At 44.8% G+C, this 18813-nt stretch overlaps 1 protein-coding gene and 3 non-coding genes across 4 annotated transcripts in view; 2 read left to right on the top strand and 2 right to left on the bottom strand.

The window, feature by feature from the left end:
- Positions 1 to 379: 379 nt before the first annotated feature.
- On the bottom strand, positions 380 to 451 carry TRNAH-GUG (transfer RNA histidin (anticodon GUG)). Its single transcript has one exon. It is a non-coding gene; the product is annotated as a tRNA-His (tRNA).
- Positions 452 to 578: 127 nt separating this feature from the next.
- The window catches only part of SLC28A2 (solute carrier family 28 member 2), a 71165-nt gene continuing 52930 nt past the window's right edge, over positions 579 to 18813 (top strand). Inside the window, exons 1-4 of the mRNA XM_070798059.1 lie at positions 579 to 662; positions 980 to 1132; positions 2040 to 2194; positions 3293 to 3344. Of these exons, the coding sequence (XP_070654160.1) occupies positions 579 to 662; positions 980 to 1132; positions 2040 to 2194; positions 3293 to 3344 (444 nt within the window). The remainder of the gene's footprint in view (positions 663 to 979; positions 1133 to 2039; positions 2195 to 3292; positions 3345 to 18813) is intronic.
- On the bottom strand, positions 1912 to 1983 carry TRNAH-GUG (transfer RNA histidin (anticodon GUG)). Its single transcript has one exon. It is a non-coding gene; the product is annotated as a tRNA-His (tRNA).
- TRNAH-GUG (transfer RNA histidin (anticodon GUG)) lies at positions 2647 to 2718 on the top strand. The gene has a single exon. It is a non-coding gene; the product is annotated as a tRNA-His (tRNA).

Here is an 18813-nt window from a genome sequence, read left to right as displayed (position 1 = left end):
AGTTTTCACTGGGCTTGTTCTTTGTATTCTCCATTTGAAAATGAAGACTTTTTTTTTTTTTTTTTTTTTTAATGTATGAAAAGGAAAGAAATCGCGAGGCCACAGGGTCGCTGTTTTGTTGGTGTAAAATGATTTTGACACTGATTTTCAATTTTTTTCAGGAGGGAAAGGGTTACAATTTGTTTGCTCTAATGCTGCATTCAGAGGATTAAATGAGAATTATTGAAGGTGGCGATCGGAGGTGGCTCAGTTTTCAAAGTAGAGAGATGCAGCGTTTCGTTTCAAAAAAGTGAGTTATGATTTATATAAAGCGTCGTGGACTAGGGTGGGAAAAGGAATTTAAAAGTAGAGGTCCCTTGCCGTGCCATTGTTGCCACAATGCCGTGACTCGGATTCGAACCGAGGTTGCTGCGGCCACAACGCAGAGTACTAACCACTATACGATCACGGCGAGCTACCGGAGACCTGTCAGGCGAACTTTCGGATTGTCTTCTTCAACAGTTATAGGCCTTCCCATTCTGCACGTCACCAAAGGGTCCACCTATGGGGCGGGTTCAGGCCTAAGGCCGAGTCTGAGAATGCGCAGGCGCATTGCTCTTTTGCCAGTTGCTCCGGTTCTCTCCAGTTTGGGTCCATTAGCTACCCGAGATGGTGACGATGCAGTAAGAAAGAGTGGGTTCCATGTAAGGGAGGTGGGAGTTAGGGGGTACCACTTGGGCATCCAGGGACGGGACTGGCCGTGAACTCAAAATGTTCACAAACTGTGTAACTCGCCTTCCTTGGAGGAATCCCATCTCCTGTGCCCTCGAGACCCTTCCAGCACCGCAGACCGGCAGAGGGGAGCTCCTGAGGGCTTCTCTTTGTTGATTCCCCGAGTGACCGAACGCTGCCTCTGAAGGAAGACACCCCCAGAATTGGACTGGCTACTTAGAAGGGACTCCATGAATGTATCTCAACCTGCTGTTCCCCTCATCTGCAGCACCCCCTTCCTTGCTTCCCTTGCTCCCCCGACGGCATTGACTCGTCCGCTCACCTGTGTTTCCGCCGGATCCGGTGCCATCCTCTGTTGTGTCCCTGGGCGCAGCAGGGAGGGAGCCCGATTTTCCTTCTGGATACATCGGAGCTCTCGTCCGCAAGGCGCCTAGAACCAGGCTGAGTCCACAGTAGGCAGTGCCTTTTTGCTAAACAGAACGTGCCACTGGTTCTAATGAGTGAATCCAGAGGGACCACCCGTCTTTCTCCAGTGTCGTCTGCTCTAATCACTACCCCCTTCCCCCACTGCAGAGCAGTCGGAAGGATCCTGCTAAACCCGAATGGAATCTCACTCTTCTAACTCTCTTCCCAACACCCCTCGACTTTCCTCAGTGTCGTTTCCCATTTCTTAGTTACTTGCTTTCAACAGGTCCTTGAGAAGCGCTTAATACTACCTTTCCGACCAGGGCCCGTAAGCGTCGTGGGGATGAGATGAAGAGAAGTCCTGCAAAGAGGAATTCTCTTCGTTCCATTTCAAGACCTTAGCTCACGAGATTATCCTGGCTGCTTGCTGCTTGACAAATTCTCTTTCTGCCTGTAAAGAGCTACTTCCAAGGTCACTTGTTCTGCGAAGACTTCTATTACCGGAAGCCCATTTCCAGTGCTGCTATGGAAATTTGTACATATGTTAATTTTAGCACTTTGCCTCTTGAGTGTTCTGTGCTTTGTTTGGGTTGTGCCGGATAACGTGCGTAGCCCAGTGTAAGCGGAAGCCTATATTCTTCCGAAATCCAGTGTAGCTAGACCTGGCGTAAATATCGTTTCTGTCACAAGGGGATTGGGATCCATTTTCGAGAAAATTGTCACAAACTGAAGATAAAAAAAAAATGGAGGAGAACGCTAAAATGCAGCCCCCTTGCCGTGCCACTGCTTTCGCAATGCCGTGACTCGGATTCGAACCGAGGTTGCTGCGGCCACAACGCAGAGTACTAACCACTATACGATCACGGCGAGCTACTGGAGACTTGTGTCTTTTGTTTCTCGCCTGAGCTCTTCTCTGTTTAAAGCCCCGCCCCCTGGCTGTGACATTGCTAATTCCCGCCCATCTTAAACCTCGCCGCTCTGCCCGGGCGTACGCAGGCGCACTGTCTTTCAGCTGTCTCAATATCAGTCCGCACTCTTCCGCGGGACAGATCTTGCGGTTTCACTACCGCGGTGCTAGGTATTTTGGGGTTATCTTACTCCGCATCTCGAAGAAAGTTGTGCTGTGGACTGGAACTGATTTTTCTTCTTGTGAGAGTTAAGAGACAGTCCCATTCCCAGCCAGAGCCTGTTCAGACAGCACGAGCGCCAGGGCACAAAGGGTGTGAGGAAGAGACCGGCGCCGCTATTCGGGCGACCCGCTGGCGCAGGCCTCACATCCCCTCCAGGCTGCGTGAGTCCGGTTCGCAGGCCCGGCGTCCCAGGGGTCCTTTAGTTTGCAAAGTACTTTAACGGTCCAGGCGGACGATCAACGGAGACTTCGGCCCGGAGTCTACGGCGCCTTTACTCCGCTTCAGGCTTTGTGCCAGAACCAGAGGGGCTGATAGTGAGCGACTGGGGCAGGCGAGGGCGGCAGCCATCTAGACGAGGACCACACTGGGTGACGCATTACTCGCGGCGTCCCAGTAGCTCGCCGTGATCGTATAGTGGTTAGTACTCTGCGTTGTGGCCGCAGCAACCTCGGTTCGAATCCGAGTCACGGCATTGTGGCAACAATGGCACGGCAGGGGCGTCTTTTTTAGACTTGGGAAGCAGTATTCTTCTGCGGTTGTTCCCTAACTGCTTCTTGACATTAGGTCAGGGCTGAAATTATATTAATAACTCGGCAAAAAGTGAACCCAGGGGCTTCAGTGAGTCGGCCAACCGTCATCTTCTGTGTTATCAGACTGTTTAATTTTGGGAGGTTGTTCCCTGGGTCGGGAAGATCCCCTGGAGAAGGAAATGGCAACCCACTCCAGTACTCTTGCCTGGAGAATCCCATGGAGGGAGGAGCCTGGTAGGCTACAGTCCGTGGGGTCGCAAAGAGTCGGACACGACTGAGCGACTTCACTTTCACTTTCCGTGTGGTACTCGTTCTCTTTCCTTATTTGCTATCAGTGGTGAAATCATATTTTGGGTTCTCAAAAGAAAAGCCTCATACTTTCTAGTCAATACTTTGGAGTGCAGGGATTATAGGAACACTGTGCAAACGTTTATTAAGAATTAGAAGAGTGCAGATTAGACAATACACCGTGACTAGCGAAAAATCTGACCGCTCTGGACGAATTGGTACCGGTAGCCACTATGAGGTTGCGGAAGAGTTTGTGGCCTCCGTCTCCTCAGCCTTCTGGGTGGGAGGGCTTTTTCTCCTTGAGGATTTTTTTTTCCTAACCTACCTCAGGTTTAAAGCAAATACTATTCGTTACTTTGTTTTGTGAGCACTTGTGAGCACTTTATCCAGGTTTCGGAAAGGCAATGGCATCCCACTCCAGTACTCTTGCCTGGAAAATCCCATGGATGGAGGAACCTGGTAGGCTGCAGTCCATGGGGTCGCTAAGAGTCGGACACGACTGAGCGACTTCCCTTTCACTTTTCACTTTCATGCTTTGGAGAAGGAAATGGCAACCCACTGCAGTGTTCTTGCCTGGAGAGTCCCAGGGATGGGGGAGCCTGGTGGGCTGCCGTCTCTGGGGTCACACAGAGTCGGACACGACAGAAGTGACTTAGCAGTATCCAGGTTTAGCAAATTTAAGTCTGTCATTTGGCAATAGGCAAATGGAAGTAAGTTTTGGAGTTTGCTTTCAGGTGGCTGGGTAGTGGCTGTATCACTGTCAAGGAGGGAATGAGATAGGACTCAGTGAACAATGAGTCCCTCCAGCTTCTCCTAGAGGACCTGGGGTGGGGGGGTGGAGGTAGGGGAGCGGGGCGGGTCCGGGGGGGGGGGGCGGGGCGGAGTTCAGGGGTTGTAGGAAAGTGGCAGAGTAAGTCAGGAAGAAGTGGGGTTGTGCTCCCTTTACTGACAATATGTCTACAAAAGCATACTGAACCCTGTAAAAGCAAGACACTGGAGTGTTGTAATTTTCCAGGTCTCCTTACTGCCACTTCCCTAAATTTGATGAGTGTAAAGCCATACAACAGGACAACTCAGAGAATGGAATGAGGAAAGATGAGCCTGAGAAACTTGCCCAACTTTGGACACTGATTTAAGTGTTGTCCATATAGAAAATCAACATAACCAGCAGAAAAAGAACCAGCCAACAGGAATGTGACAACCTCTGTTCCTCTGACCACTTAAATAACTACACAGGTTTTAAAATCTGCAACCTGGAATAAGGTGTTAGGGTAGGAAGCAATGAAAGGATCCAGCTTTTCCCCAGTGGCCTTCCCTCCAACCCCCTGTTCCTCTCCTGCTGGTGCTTCAGTGCTGCACAATGAGCTGCTCTCAGAATCTGGAGAGAAGTTCTGGTGCAATCACTTTCCAAGAGCAAAAGGAGTCAACCAAGAAAATAAAACCCACAAACATACATCACTGGACATAACCCATTCTAGCTATTCACATCCAATCCAAGGCAACTGAAGTGTCTTCTGAGATCAGGAATGTAGTAAAGAAAGCTGAACAGAAAGTTTCCGGGTGCAGGAAGATTAACAGAGGGGCAGTGTGTTCTCCTAGTTTCTGACTGCTGACCTTCTTGGCAGATATACAAATATCCTGGAGATGGGTGTATCCAGCTTTCAAAATGACATAATATCCCCTCACTCGATTCCTCTTGCTCTGATTTCAGGCCCATAAAACAGACTTTTGGTAATGATATGCCAGCCCACGTAGACATTCCTGCAGGGAAAAGCATTGCTTTGAACAAGTTTCTGATTAGTTGGTGTTTGTTCTTCTTACTTTGCCATTTGGTTTAGACCCTTGAGTCTAGTTGGTATGATTCATTTCCCTTCAGTCTGCTTATCTCTTGGTGTGCTGACAAAATGTGGAGTTTACAGGCTGGCAAAGCTGAGAGCTAGAGACACTGGCCTGGGATGACCTTATAGAGACTACTGCTCTGGGACACCCTCTCTGAGCCTTCAGCTCCCTCCCCTTAACTTCTTGATTTAAACCACATTTTTCTGTTTCTGATTCTGGGAATGTGGTCCCTTCCTCTACCCCTTCCAGCTGGAAGGCAGAGCTCTTCTCTAGGGTCTCAGCATCAGGAAAGAAGCAAGCAAACCTTCTAGGGCCAAACCTTGAAGGGAACATATGTTTATATGCTTCACAGTGTTTGCTTAAACAATCAACCCCCGTGGTTTTCTGGAGTTCTTGGTGCATCTGGAGTTGTGACTGCTGTAGCTGTCAATCACCACATGGGTGCAGTACAGACTGGACCAGCATCCTTTGGTGTCATCTGGAAGCTAGTTCAGATTCAGAATCTTGGCCCACAAACTGGAACTGCTGTATCAGAATCTTCATTTTAACAGGATTCTCCACAGATTATTCATTTGCACCATAGAGTTTGAAAAGTGCAGGTATGGTTGAGAGAACCACCTGACTCTAATGGAGCCCTTCATTATTTACGCTGTGGATTTTGGGGGTTAGTAGAAGGGACCTGCCTGAGTCTGCTGGTCCTCATTGTCTACTGGGCTTCACTGATGGGGGTGAAAGGGAAGTTTTGAGGAGGAGAAGATGGATTTCTGGGAGGGAGTCACTGAGGGCCCGTGTTTTGGGGCACTTAGGAAGGAGGCAGCAGCCCTGGACTTCCACTAGGAGGTACTGCACCCCAGGGAGTGGATGTAGAATGCTGAAGCCAGATGAAACTTACTCTTGAATATATCACTTTGACTTTAGCCGCTATAACACTGAGCCCATTCCTCAGGGATTCTCTGGACATTCAGGACTCAAGTTTCAGTTATTCATTCATTCAGCAAACTAGCATAGTGTAGCTAAAGTGCTGTGCATCATGGGGGAACTGCAAAGCTGTATATCTTACTTCTTGCCCCAAATAGTTATTTTCTAGCTGGGAGAAAATGCTAGCCTATAGCAACAGTCAGAAATGACACAAGAAATGCTGTAGAAGAAAGACATCTCTTGCTGGAGTGGAAGGAAATTCTCCAAGGAGGAACTGACATAAACTTCCAGAATTATAAAATTATTCAAGTTTATATCCAGCACTTCCCTCATTCTGATCCCCTTCCACCTCTTTATGTTGTCCTTACCATATTAATTCTCATTCATTTGATCAACTATTTATTAATGGCCTACTATGTGCCAGGTAGTGTTCTAGTTTCTGGGGTTATAGTAATGAATAAGACAGATACGTTGCTCTCGTAGACCTATATTCTAGTGCAGGAATCAGAAAGGAAAGTTAAATCAAAAATAAACAGAAGAAATTGTGCCAATGGAAAATAATGTGTTAATAGTGTCTTCTTCCCCACCTATTATCTCCTCAGCTCCCTTGTCTATGGAAAGTATGGTGACTGATAATAGTAAATTGCACACATTTGTGCTTTTTGTCTAATATACACAACTGTATAACCACCTCCACAATCAAGATCTAGAGCATCTGGGGACTTCCTTGGTGGTCTAGTGGTTAAGACTCCACCCTTCCAGTGCAGGGGCCACACCCTCAATGATTTAACTAAAAGGCTGTTCAGAATAAAATTGGTTTTCATCTTACCTCTGATTTTTGGAAACCTCTGTTCTTGTAAATATATATTGCCAGCATCATCCTGTCACTGGATGGGACTCTTTCAACGGCCTGACAATGGGCTCTTGAAGGGGTCCCACTTCAGAATCCTTGGAAATGAATTGTCAAAGGAGACGTACTGACAAAACAAAAGACGCATTATTGAAAAGGGGCACTCAGGCAGAGAGCAGCAGGGTAAAGGAACTGGGAAGAATTGCTCTGCCACGTGTATCTCACAGTCTCAGGTTTTATGGTGGTGGGGTTAGCTTTCTGGGTTGTTTCTGGCCAATCATCTTGGTTGTGCCTTCATTTGATCTGCCTCAGGCCCTTCTTGGTAGTGCGTGCATCTCTCAGTCATGATGGTTTTCAGCACAAGGATTTCTGAGAGGTTGTTGAGACATATTATCAACTGGTATCTCCTCCCCTTCTTGGCTCCTCTTAGGTTTTCTCTGGGTTGTTTTTGGGCCCCACACTGGTTTTGAGTCCTTTTGAAGCATTCTGAAGTGGGAGACTTAAGCAAACCTGTTACTGGTTGTGCCTGGCCAAGGCAGGCAGTTTTGGTCAACAGTTCCCTAACAATCCTATTATCTTTAATTTGCTTGGGTCTCAGAAGGCATAGTACAGATTTTATGGTTCTTAAAAAGAAAATTGTTGGAATGCTTTATTTATATTAAAAATATTCTTAAGTTATTTAGATATACGTGAGCAGTTTTTTGACAGTGGAAATCCTGGCAATTTTTAGAAAAAATTGTTGAGTCAATTCTGAGTGATTTAGGGGTCTGCTTTCCTGGAAACCAGCAAGGCAATGAAAGCTCAGTCACTGGACAACAGTGCATCTTGAAATTGTACAGAACAAGTGGTGACTTGCCCTAAGGTACTTCCAAGGTAATGCAAAGGCCCAGCATTTTAATAAGGCAGAATGTTGGGATTGGAAAATATGCAGAAAATGAGTCTGGTAACACTTCATAACAGCTTTATAGAAAAACCCGTAGGTTTCCAATGGTCTCTTTTTGGCTCTCCTCCTAGGCAGTTGATTATGTATCTCTTTGGAAAGGGCAATAGTCTTTGCGATTTTTGTCCAGCACTGTGACTACCCCAAGACATGGCACTGATACAGGTATGGTTGTAGTCAACATAGTTCTCCCACTTCCTGTCTCTGACTACTGATCTGCACACTCCTCCCCTTCTCCTTCAGCCTATTCTAATAGGCCTCCTTCCTGCCACCCTCTTCCTACTCTGGCCTCACCTCACATATATATGTATGACTTTATAATCAGGTCCCATACCCTGGGGTCCTGTTCTTTAACTTTCCAAGATAATTAGTTAATTATTTAAGGTCTTATCGTAAATGCTTTATAATTGTTTATTAGCCTTTGCTGAGGTTTATGCTGTGCCAGCATCAAGGGCTTTATTAGTTTTCTATTTCCTGGGAAATGGGAAACACTACCATGTCAGCAATCCTGCTTTGCTGATTTAAGCTTCACTCTCTTTTAGACGTAAGCTTTGGTTCCTAAGCTTTCCCTCTCAGGACTCTTAAACCTTCTTTCCTACAGTTATTTTAGGAGAACTTTATCCAGTTCCCTTCAGAAGGAGCCAGCTGACCTACTAAATGGTTGAAGACTGTTAAAAGTATTACCCTCATACCCCAAAGTAACATGACCATTTTAATGGAGACATCTTAAGCCCAATTTCTTGATGCTGAAACCGTGAGACCAAGACAGACCAAGGGAGAGAAGATTCTCTGTACCACCAGGGCCCCATGGTATGCCTGGATCTTCAAAGGTTTCTTGTCCTGCAAAGTCTGCCTCATTTGTGACTTAATATCTAAGATGTGGCAGGACTTCCCTGGTCATCTAGTGGTTAAGACTCCAGCTTCCCCTGCAGGGGCATGGGTTCCATACCTGGTCAGGGAACTAAAATTCCACATGCCATGCAACGAAGCCAAAAAAAAAAAAGGCAAAACCCAAATGGAAAAACAAGCAGAAATCTGAAATTCAGTTAAAGTTGGAAAAACGAAATTACCATTAAAAAAATATCTAAGATGTGGCAAGGGAGAAATGGAGTATAAGAAAAAGCAGTGTTGTGTCCATTTGTGAGGAATAAAAGATATATAACAGGAAGGAATTTGGCTTGGGTAAGAGTGGGCCTAGAAGATTTGTCTGCTCGTCAGAACCTCTCTGAGCATAAATCTTAAGTATTATAGAGGAAGCAGGTGTCTTGTTCTGCTCAGGCTGTCATAGACTGAGTGGCTTAAACCTAATGTATGTATGTATTTGTGCTGGCCAGTTTATTTTCTGATGAGGACTCCCTAACTTGCAGATGGCCATCTTTTTGCTTTGTCCTCACATGGTGGAGAGAGAGTGACTACTCTGGTGTATTATCTTATAAGAACAATTTTTTTGTTTGTTTATCAGTTGTTAAGTCATGTCCTACTCTTTGCATTCCTATGGACTGTAACACATCAGGCTCCCCCATCCTTCTCTATCTTCTGGAGTTTGTTCAGATTCATGTCCATTAAGTTGGTGATGCTATCTAACTATCTCATCCTCTGTTGTCGCCTTCTCCTCTTGTCCTCAGTCTTTCCCAGCATCAGGTTCTTTTCCAGTGAGTTGTCTCTTCACTTCAGGTGGCCAAAGTATTCAATAGTAATAACAACAATATTCCTATTGGACTAGGGTCCTGCCCTTATGACCTCATTAAAACTTAATTACTTCTTTAGTATAAATATAGTCACATTAAGGTTTAATGGTTCATCATATGAATTGGGGGTTAAGTAAGTGTTAGTCACTCAGTCATGCCCAACTCTTTGTGACCCCATGGACTGCAGCCCACCAGGCTCCTCTGCCCATGAGATTTTCCAGGCCAGAATACTGGAGTGGGTAGCCTTTCCTTTCTCTAGGGGATCTTCCCAACCCAAAGATCGAACCCAGGTCTCCCACATTGCAGGTGAGTTCTTTACCAGCTGAGCCACAGGAGGAGCCTGAATAGGGAGGAGGGGGGCACAATTCAGTGCATTAGCAGTGGGGAGGTCTTAATCCAGACCCCTTGCTCTATGCCCCAGAAAGGTCAGGGCATGTCCTCCAGTGGTAGAGCCAGCATTCTGGAATTTTGGAAACAGGGACTGGAGGCTGGAGTGAGGCTTATAAATCTCTGCTAGGAGCTGAAGGGCACCCTGGGTACATGTAGTGATACAGTATTTAGTGTTGGCTTCACATCCACACAGGCCTAGATCTCTTAGCATCTGAAGTTCCTCTGCTCAGTAGATATAACTTCTGTGGCCCACAGGTCCACAGCCCAGGGCCAATAGGTGTTCAGTTTAAGGGTTGTGAAAAGGACTCCCTGGCCTCCAAAATTCATTCAGTCAACAACTAAAGAGCCAGGCACTGATCTAGGCACAGGGAAAATAAACCTGACTATGACAAAGCCCACCTACCTCTTTTGCTCACCAATTCTGCAAAGCCCTTTACAGGGCACAGAAACTACAGAAACTACATGGTTACTTCCTGACTTTGGTTCCCAGGGAAGCAGCCAATCTCTGATCTTTTCCTGAGGACAGATTTTGATCAGGCTGGAGAGGAAGAAGACAGGATGGAGAGGAAGATAGGATGGAGAAAAGGGAAAAGAGAGGGGGCTTTAGCGCCGAAGACTGGCTTCCCAGTCATCTGTGCTGTCCTTTATTGCATGTTTCAGACATGGCCTCTCCTTTCCATGCCCCTATCTGACCCAGGCAGGGCCCCTTCTCCTACTCTTTATGATATGGTCAGTGGTTTCCTTGGAAAGGCTTGCAGAGGTGGAGAGGACAGGAGGGAAGTGAGGAGATGGTGGCCACCACTCTGTTCCATCTTCCTTGCAGGCAGGTTCTACTCTTTTAGGCCATGGAGTCAACAGGCCTGGAAGAGTTCTTGAGAACTGACCTATGGACTGAATCACAGGCAGAGTTTGCAGACTTCAAAGCTAGTGCATCTGGAGTGCCCTTCCCTACTATCAGAGTTGCCTTAATTCCTTTCTGCAGAATGCCATTATTTCAAAACTTATCTTTATTGCAATACTTGCTTCTAGAAGGCTTTATCAGGAACTGAAACAGCTTCCTGGGAGAGATGTGAACTGAAGGTTTGAATCAGTGCCCCAGCTGTAATGCCCCATCAGCACCCTCTGATTAGGGGAGACAAGGGGATTTGGGAACCTACGGATTGGGAATTCTCAACTCTACTTAAGAAATACCCAACTGTTTGGATTCAAAACAAAGATTTCCACTTATCAGCAGTTGGGCAAGTTGTTTAACCTCTTTAAGTATTTCACCTTTCTAAGCCTGAGTTTCCTTGTGTGGAAAACTGGGATAGTAATAGTACTTTCCTCAAAGGTGTGTGGATAGGATTACATGAGAAAATGAATGAAATACATGTCAGGCTTGGAGTAGTGCCTGAAATATGATAAATGAACAATATAGCTTAAAAAAAAAGCAAAAGGATCCATATTAGGATGTTTATACTTTAGGTACTAAAGTTTTGAGAGCATCTTACCATTTATACAGACATTTTTTCTCCTTTCCCTTTTGTTCTCATTTAGAAGGCAGACTCTCAATCTTGTAGGCAGATTAATTTATCACTTCCATTTTTCAGAAATGGGACTCGAGACTCAAGATGGTTAATATACTTTCCCTAAAGGCACGAAGTCATTTCTCGTGGAGTCTCTGACTCCAAATCTCTCCAATCCTACCTTAAAAGTTAAAAAAAGAAGAAAGAGAGGTAGAGAGAAAAACCTTGAAATGCTTAATAACTAATATTTTGGCCAAGGATTACTTCCTTATAACTTGTTTTTCAAACAAGAATAGACTTTCACCAATAAGGTATACTTAGAGCACCTAGGAGGAGGGTCAGAAGTGAGAAATGAGCACCAATTTTCCTAGACTTTGTCCACCTCACAATTTAACCATGGGAAATAATTAGCCAACTACAGACCAATAAGGAATACTAGAGATTAGGCTTTTCTAATCAGAATCCAAGGCAAAAGTCTCCCAAGAAGTTCAGCAAAAAGAAAATTAAGATTCTAGTCACAGTCCTGTAAGACTAACTGTGGGAGGTTTTTGTTAATGCGGAATCTCTAGACAACATGACTGTGCTCGCAGGGCCTCACTGAGTTCTTCATGAGCCTCATTCATTCCCCCATAAAGCCTTTAAAAAATACTAAATAATTAATTAGTCAGGCTGCACCGGGTCTTAATTGTGGCACATGGGATCTTTGATTTTCATTGGGGCATGTGGGATCTCTTAGTTAGTTGCAGCATATGGGATCTGCAGCATATGGGATCTAGTTACCCAACCAGGGATCAAACACCCAGGCTCCCTGCATTGGAAGCATAGAGTCTTAACCATGAGACCACCAGGGAAGTCGCTCCCAGGATAAAGCCTTGACTGCTCACCCACCTGCTCCCTGACACACACACCCTCATTTCTGACTGTCTTAGTCACCAACTCCACTCTGCAGGGACTGAGGTGGGGTGGTCCCCACAGGAATTTGGGAAGCTGTTCCCCAGAGTTCCGTCTTTCACAGCTTTCTTAGGCAACGCACTGCAAGATGTAACAGAGGTGGGAAACAGAGAGGAAGGGGTATGAGAGACAGAGATGAGAGAGAGAGGGAAGTAGAGTCAAAGAGATAGAGAAATTACAAACAGGATGTTGAGAAAGAATCTTTTTTTTTTTTTTTGAGAAAGCATCTTTAGGAATAAGATTTCTTAACACCAGAGCAGAAAGGTTAATTCCTTAAGACTTACCATAGTTTCACTCTGCTTTCTGTGGTGAGAACATTTGGTTGATCTTTCAATTAGGTATTTCTAGAAACTCTTTACTGAAAGAACAGGCTATCTAGTGCTTGGTCTTTGAATTGGCCAAGACCAATACTTGTGGTATGGAAGGGTATTTATCATCTCCCTCCTCTGTTCTCACATCCTTTACACTTGCAATGTCTCATTACTCTGAAAGGAACCTGTGTGGGAGACAAAGCTAAAGAGAAAAAGACCTTAAATTTCTCATAGACAAAATTTAAAAAACAGCAGAATTACATAAGAAATGGCAAACATTTCAAAAAACAAATCATAGTTGAATATAGAAAACATTAAAAAATAAAGGGGTCCTTGGAAAACACTTGTCATTACCACCCATTTAAATCTGCCATTTAACTGTACCCAGTAATTTGCATGGCCTGGTGTTTAGGGTCCACCATTTGCAAAATTGTGACGTTGAAGAGATGAATCTTTAAATGCTTCCCTTTGCACCCTATTCCATGTCTTCTTTTTCTCCTTCACAAGGTCTTCTCTCAGGGAACTTCCCCTCTGATGAGAGGGAACAAAGGCCCTAGCTCTAGCCCAGACCCTGTACCTGGCTCGGACATATGCCTAGCTCTACACAAGGCCAAGTGAGGAAAGTACCACTACGGGGACAGAAGGAGAAAGTAAGGATAAGGAAAGCTTCACCTAGAGGGTAACAGAGGGAATTTGGAAGGAGATGGCATCTGACAAGTGTAATTTCACGTTTAGAACAATTAGTGCTGAGACATCAGTGAATCATCTAATTGGAAAGGACCTTCAGGTTTTTGGGAAGACAGGAGAGTGAGGGGAGACTTCTCAAGGTCACAGGTAGAGAGAGGGACTGGATGTCATCTTCATGAAGAGGAAAGTGTGTAATAGACTGTCAGATTCACTGCAGGCCCAAGTGCACAACCAGCAGAGCAGAGTCCTTACACCCTGCCGATCAGGCAGTTGTTTGCAGCTTGATGCCCTGCACTGCCCACAGTCAGTTCAGTTGTGGTTAACAAGACAATCTTAAAGGTCCAGTTTGCTCTAAAAATCTGTTAGATTCTACAAGATAACCTGCCTCACTCCTCCAGATGGCAGCTGTTTTATGATCCTGGCTGGCACCAAGGCCAGAGGGAATTGAGCATGGGAGGAATGGGAGGGCCGTGAAGTTCTTTTCCTTGGAAATTGACTTTTTCAGTTACCTTTTTGGAAGCAGGATAATTTCTCAATTTGTTCTCTTCTTTAGCTGATAACAAGATAATGTAGATCTGTATCCACTTAACAGTAGCTCAGTTATTGATTGGAAAGTTGAAATTTTCAGTTTGCTGGTTCTCTGCCTTTCCTTTAAATGTAATTCCTTCATTTTATTTATTTATTTAAGCCACGCTGCATGTGGGATCTTAGTTACCCGACCAGGGATCAAACCCACGCCCCTGACAATGGAAGCATGGAGTCTTAACCATTGGGCCACCAGTTCAGTTCAGTTGCTCAGTCATGTCCGACTCTTTGCGACCCCATGAATTGTAGCACGCCAGGCCTCCCTGTCTATCACCATCTCCCGGAATTCACTCAAACTCACGTCCATTGAGTCGGTGATACCATCCAGCCATCTCATCCTCTGTCGTCCCCTTCTCCTCCTGCCCCAAATCCCTCCCAGCATCAGAGTCTTTTCCAATGAGTCAACTCTTCGCATGAGGTGGCCAAAGTACTGGAGTTTCAGCTTTAGCATCATTCCTTCCAAAGAACACCCAGGCCTGATCTCCTTTAGAATGGACTGGTTGGATCTCCTTGCAGGCCAAGGGACTCTCAAGAGTCTTCTCCAACACCACAGCTCAAAAGCATCAATTCTTTGGCGCTCAGCTTTCTTCACAGTCCAGCTCTCACATCCATACATGACCACAGGAAAAACCATAGCCTTGACTAGACGGACCTTTGTTGGCAAAGTAATGTCTCTGCTTTTCAATATGCTATCTAGGTTGGTCATAACTTTCCTTCCAAGGAGTAAGCGCCTTTTAATTTCATGGCTGCAGTCACCATCTGCAGTGATTTTGGAGCCCCCCCAAATAAAGTCTGACACTGTTTCCACTGTTTCCCCATCTATTTCCCATGAAGTGATGGGACCGGATGCCATGATCTTTGTTTTCTGAATGTTGAGCTTTAAGCCAACTTTTTCACTCTCCACTTTCACTTTCATCAAGAGGCTTTTTAGTTCCTCTTCACTTTCTGCCATAAGGGTGGTGTCATCTGCATATCTGAGGTTATTGATATTTCTACCAACAATCTTGATTCCAGCTTGTGCTTCTTCCAGCCCAGCGTTTCTCAAGATGTACTCTGCATATAAGTTAAATAAGCAGGGTGACAATAGGGAGGTCCCAATTCCTTCACTTTAAACAGTTTTCCTCCGAAGACTGCTAAATGATGGTAGTGTGGTATGAACACTGGTAGACCTATCCTTAGAGTTCAAGAAGGGATCACTCATGTGGGAAGATTTCATGGGTGCCAGAAAGGTCCTGATGATCAAAGCTATGCTAACTAACTCCTTTTCTTAGGGCATGATTTCTTCAGTATTTGTTATCCAACAAGTGTTTATCAAGTACGTGTTGTGTTACAACCCTAGGAGAAGCACTGTGCATTCGATCTGTGAATGATGCAAATGTTTTGACTGTTTGTTTGTGTGTTTGTGTTAATTGTGTTACCAGGCTGCTGGAGAGCCTTCCTGTCTGTCTGACAGATGGTTGAGGGCATCTTAGAGGAGATTGGAATTTGTTTGGAGGTGAGACGGGAGCAGGAATGGTTTCATGAGTGTGTGACCTAGGCAGTCACACAAGGCCCACTCTCAGAGGGGTCCCATGCTTGCTTTGCTCTGCTGTCAACATCCGGTAATTCTTTTTTTGATCAAGGAGGGGCATGTTTTAGTTTCACACTGGGCCCCACAAATTATGGAGGTGGTCTTAAATAAGAGAGATTCTTCCGGAGAGAATTCTGTATCTGGGGGCAGAAGACTATAGGAATAATAATACAAGTTGCATAGGAGTGGACGAAAAGGCACCATACACTACTCCGAGCTGTGAATTTGTCCATAATTATTTGTTGAATTGAAGTTAGGGAAAAAGCTGTCCCTATCAAGCATTGAGATAAATAAACACTTCATATAAATCAACTTGATTTAGGATTCTGTTGAATGGACACTATAATTACCCACATTCATTCTTAAACTAATGCTGCTTTGTTACAGCCAACTACCATTCTGTTTACAAAATGGTAGTCAAAAAATAAAAAAAATACAAAAGAACAGTAATGGAAAAAATCACACAAAGGAAGAGAGCAAAAACAAACAAGCAAAAAAAATGATAGGCAAAGTTTTTATATAGATGTCTGCTTCACCTCTTTGCCTATCCTCTGCCCTCCAGTGTAATCTGCTATTTTTTGAAGCTGTAGATCTGAAAGTCCTGAAAGGCAGAATGAAGACTTCTTAATTGTATCTATTCCTGCTGTAGAATCCAATACTGATCTTCACAGGCCTTTATTAAAAAGCTTTTTCCCGGAACTTCCCTGGTGGCATGGTGGATAAGAGTCCACCTGTGAATGCAAGGGACACAGGTTCGATCCCTGGTCCGGGAAGTTTCCACATGCTATGGATCTAAGCCTACGAGCCACAACTGCTGAGCCCACGTGCTGCAACTACTTAAGCTTATGCACCTAGAACCTGTGCTCCACAACGAGAAGCTACCACAATGAGAAGGCCTCTCCCTACAATAAAGAGTAACCCCTGATCTCCACAACTAAAGAAAGCCAGTAGAAAGCAAATAAGACCCACTACAGGCAAAAGAAATGAAATTAAAAAGATGCTATGCAGGCTTCCCTGGAGGTCCTTTCTTTTTTTAAAAAAGCTTTTTTCCAGGACAGGACCCTTGTCTGTGTGGGTCACGACTGTGTCCTCAGCATCCAGCACAATAGTAGGCACTCATAATTACTCACGGATTTCCACTTCTGGCCAAGATGGAGTGACAAGGTCCAGACTTATCTCGTTGTAAACAACTGAAAACATTTTCAGATATTGGACAACAGGCAGCACAGGATGGTGATCCTTGAAAGGGCAGTAAGATGAACCCTGTGACTGTCTTAGCTTACTGCCTGGAAAGGGTTTCCAGGCCCATTGATCTCATGGGATTCAGAGTTCAGTTCAAGATGGCTGGTATTCACAGGACAGAGTACGGAGGAGGAGAGAGTAACAGAGAGAAGGCTGATAAGGACATGCATGTGAGGAAACCACTGAGACCTAAGAAAGAAGAACTGAAAAAGAGCAATCAGAAAAACCCTTAGAGCTTGCACAGGACTGGGAAACTACTGACCCAAGTGGAAAGACCTAACTCTTGGGGCATTGAGTCAAATTCTCAGGAAAGGATTGTTTCAGTAGTAGAGCCAAATTAGTCCTAGTTTAAAGGCTGTTTTGTTTTTCTTTGGCCTCAAGACAGGTGGGAACTTAGTTCCATGTAGGAAACCCACACCCCCTGCAGTGGAAGTTCAGAGTCTTAACAACTGAACTGCCCAGGAAGTCCCTTTAAAGGCTGTTTTGGATCTCTGTAACAAAGCAAAAAAAAAAAAGACTTGCTAGATTCAAACTGTTTCCAAGTAATAACTTAGCTGTATTCTAGAATGAAGTCCAAAAGTATTTCAGATCAGATCAGTCGCTCAGTCATGTCCGACTCTTTGCAACCCCATGAATCGCAGCACGCCAGGCCTCCCTGTCCATCACCAACTCCCGGAGTTCACTCAGACTCATGTCCATCGAGTCAGTGATGCCATCCAACCATCTCATCCTCTGTAGTCCCCTTCTTCTCTTGCCCCCAATCCCTCCCAGCATCAGAGTCTTTTCCAATGAGTCAACTCTTCGCATGAGGTGGCCAAAGTATTGGAGTTTCAGCTTTAGCATCATACTTTCCAAAGAAATCCCAGGGCTGATCTCCTTCAGAATGGACTGGTTGGATCTCCTTGCAGTCCAAGGGACTCTCAAGAGTCTTCTCCAACACCACAGTTCAAAAGCATCAATTCTTCTGTGCTCAGCCTTCTTCACAGTTCAACTCTCACATCCATACATGACCACAGGAAAAACCATAGCCTTGACTAGACGAACCTTTGTTGGCAAAGTAATGTCTCTGCCTTTGAATATGCTATCTAGGTTGGCCATAACTTTCCTTCCACAGAGTAAGCGCCTTTTAATTTCATGGCTGCAGTCACCATCTGTAGTGATTTTGGAGCCCAGAAAAAAAAGTCTGACACTGTTTCCACTGTTTCCCCATCTATTTCCCATGAAGTGATGGGACTGGATGCCATGATCTTTGTTTTCTGAATGTTGAGCTTTAAGCCAACTTTTTCACTCTCCACTTTCACTTTCATCAAGAGGCTTTTCAGTTCCTCTTCACTTTCTGCCATAAGGGTGGTATCATTTGCATATCTGAGGTTATTGATATTTCTACCGACAATCTTGATTCCAGCTTGTGTTTCTTCCAGTCCAGCGTTTCTCAAGATGTACTCTGCATGTAAGTTAAATAAACAGGGTGACAATATACAGCCTTGACGAACTCCTTTTCCTATTTGGAACCAGTCTCTTGTTCCATGTCCAGTTCTAACTGTTGCTTCCTGACCTGCATACAAATTTCTCAAGAGGCAGATCAGGTGGTCTGGTATCCCCATCTCTTTCAGAATTTTCCTCAGTTTATTGTGATCCACACAGTGAAAGGCTTTGGCATAGTCAATAAAGCAGAAATAGATGCTTTTCTGGAACTCTCTTGCTTTTTCCATGATCCAGCAGATGTTGGCAATTTGATCTCTGGTTCCTCTGCCTTTTCTAAAACCAGCTTGAACATCAGGAAGTTCACGGTTCACATATTGCTGAAGCCTGGTTTGGAGAATTTTGAGCATTACTTTACTAGCATGTGAGATGAATGCAATTGTGCGGTAGTTTGAGCATTTTTGGCATTGCCTTTCTTTGGGGTTGGAATGAAAACTGACCTTTTCCAGTCCTGTGGCCACTGCTGAGTTTGCCAAATTTGCTGGCATATTGAGTGCAGCACTTTCACAGCATCATCTTTCAGGATTTGGAATAGCTCAACTGGAATTCCATCACCTCCACTAGCTTTGTTCATAGTGATGCTTTCTAAGGCCCACTTGACTTCACATTCCAGGATGTCTGGCTCTAGGTCAGTGATCACACTATCGTGATGATCTGGGTCGTGAAGATCTTTTTTGTACAGTTCTTCTGTGTATTCTTGCCATCTCTTCTTAATATCTTCTGCTTCTTTTAGGTCCATACCATTTTTGTCCTTTATTGAGCCCATTTTTGCATGAAATGTTCCTTTGGTA

The sequence above is a fragment of the Bos indicus genome, chromosome 10, assembly GCF_029378745.1.
Source record: "Bos indicus isolate NIAB-ARS_2022 breed Sahiwal x Tharparkar chromosome 10, NIAB-ARS_B.indTharparkar_mat_pri_1.0, whole genome shotgun sequence".
Classification (NCBI taxonomy): domain Eukaryota; kingdom Metazoa; phylum Chordata; class Mammalia; order Artiodactyla; family Bovidae; genus Bos; species Bos indicus.
Note: the sequence above shows the minus strand (reverse complement) of the source record. Positions and strands in the feature narration are given on the sequence as shown.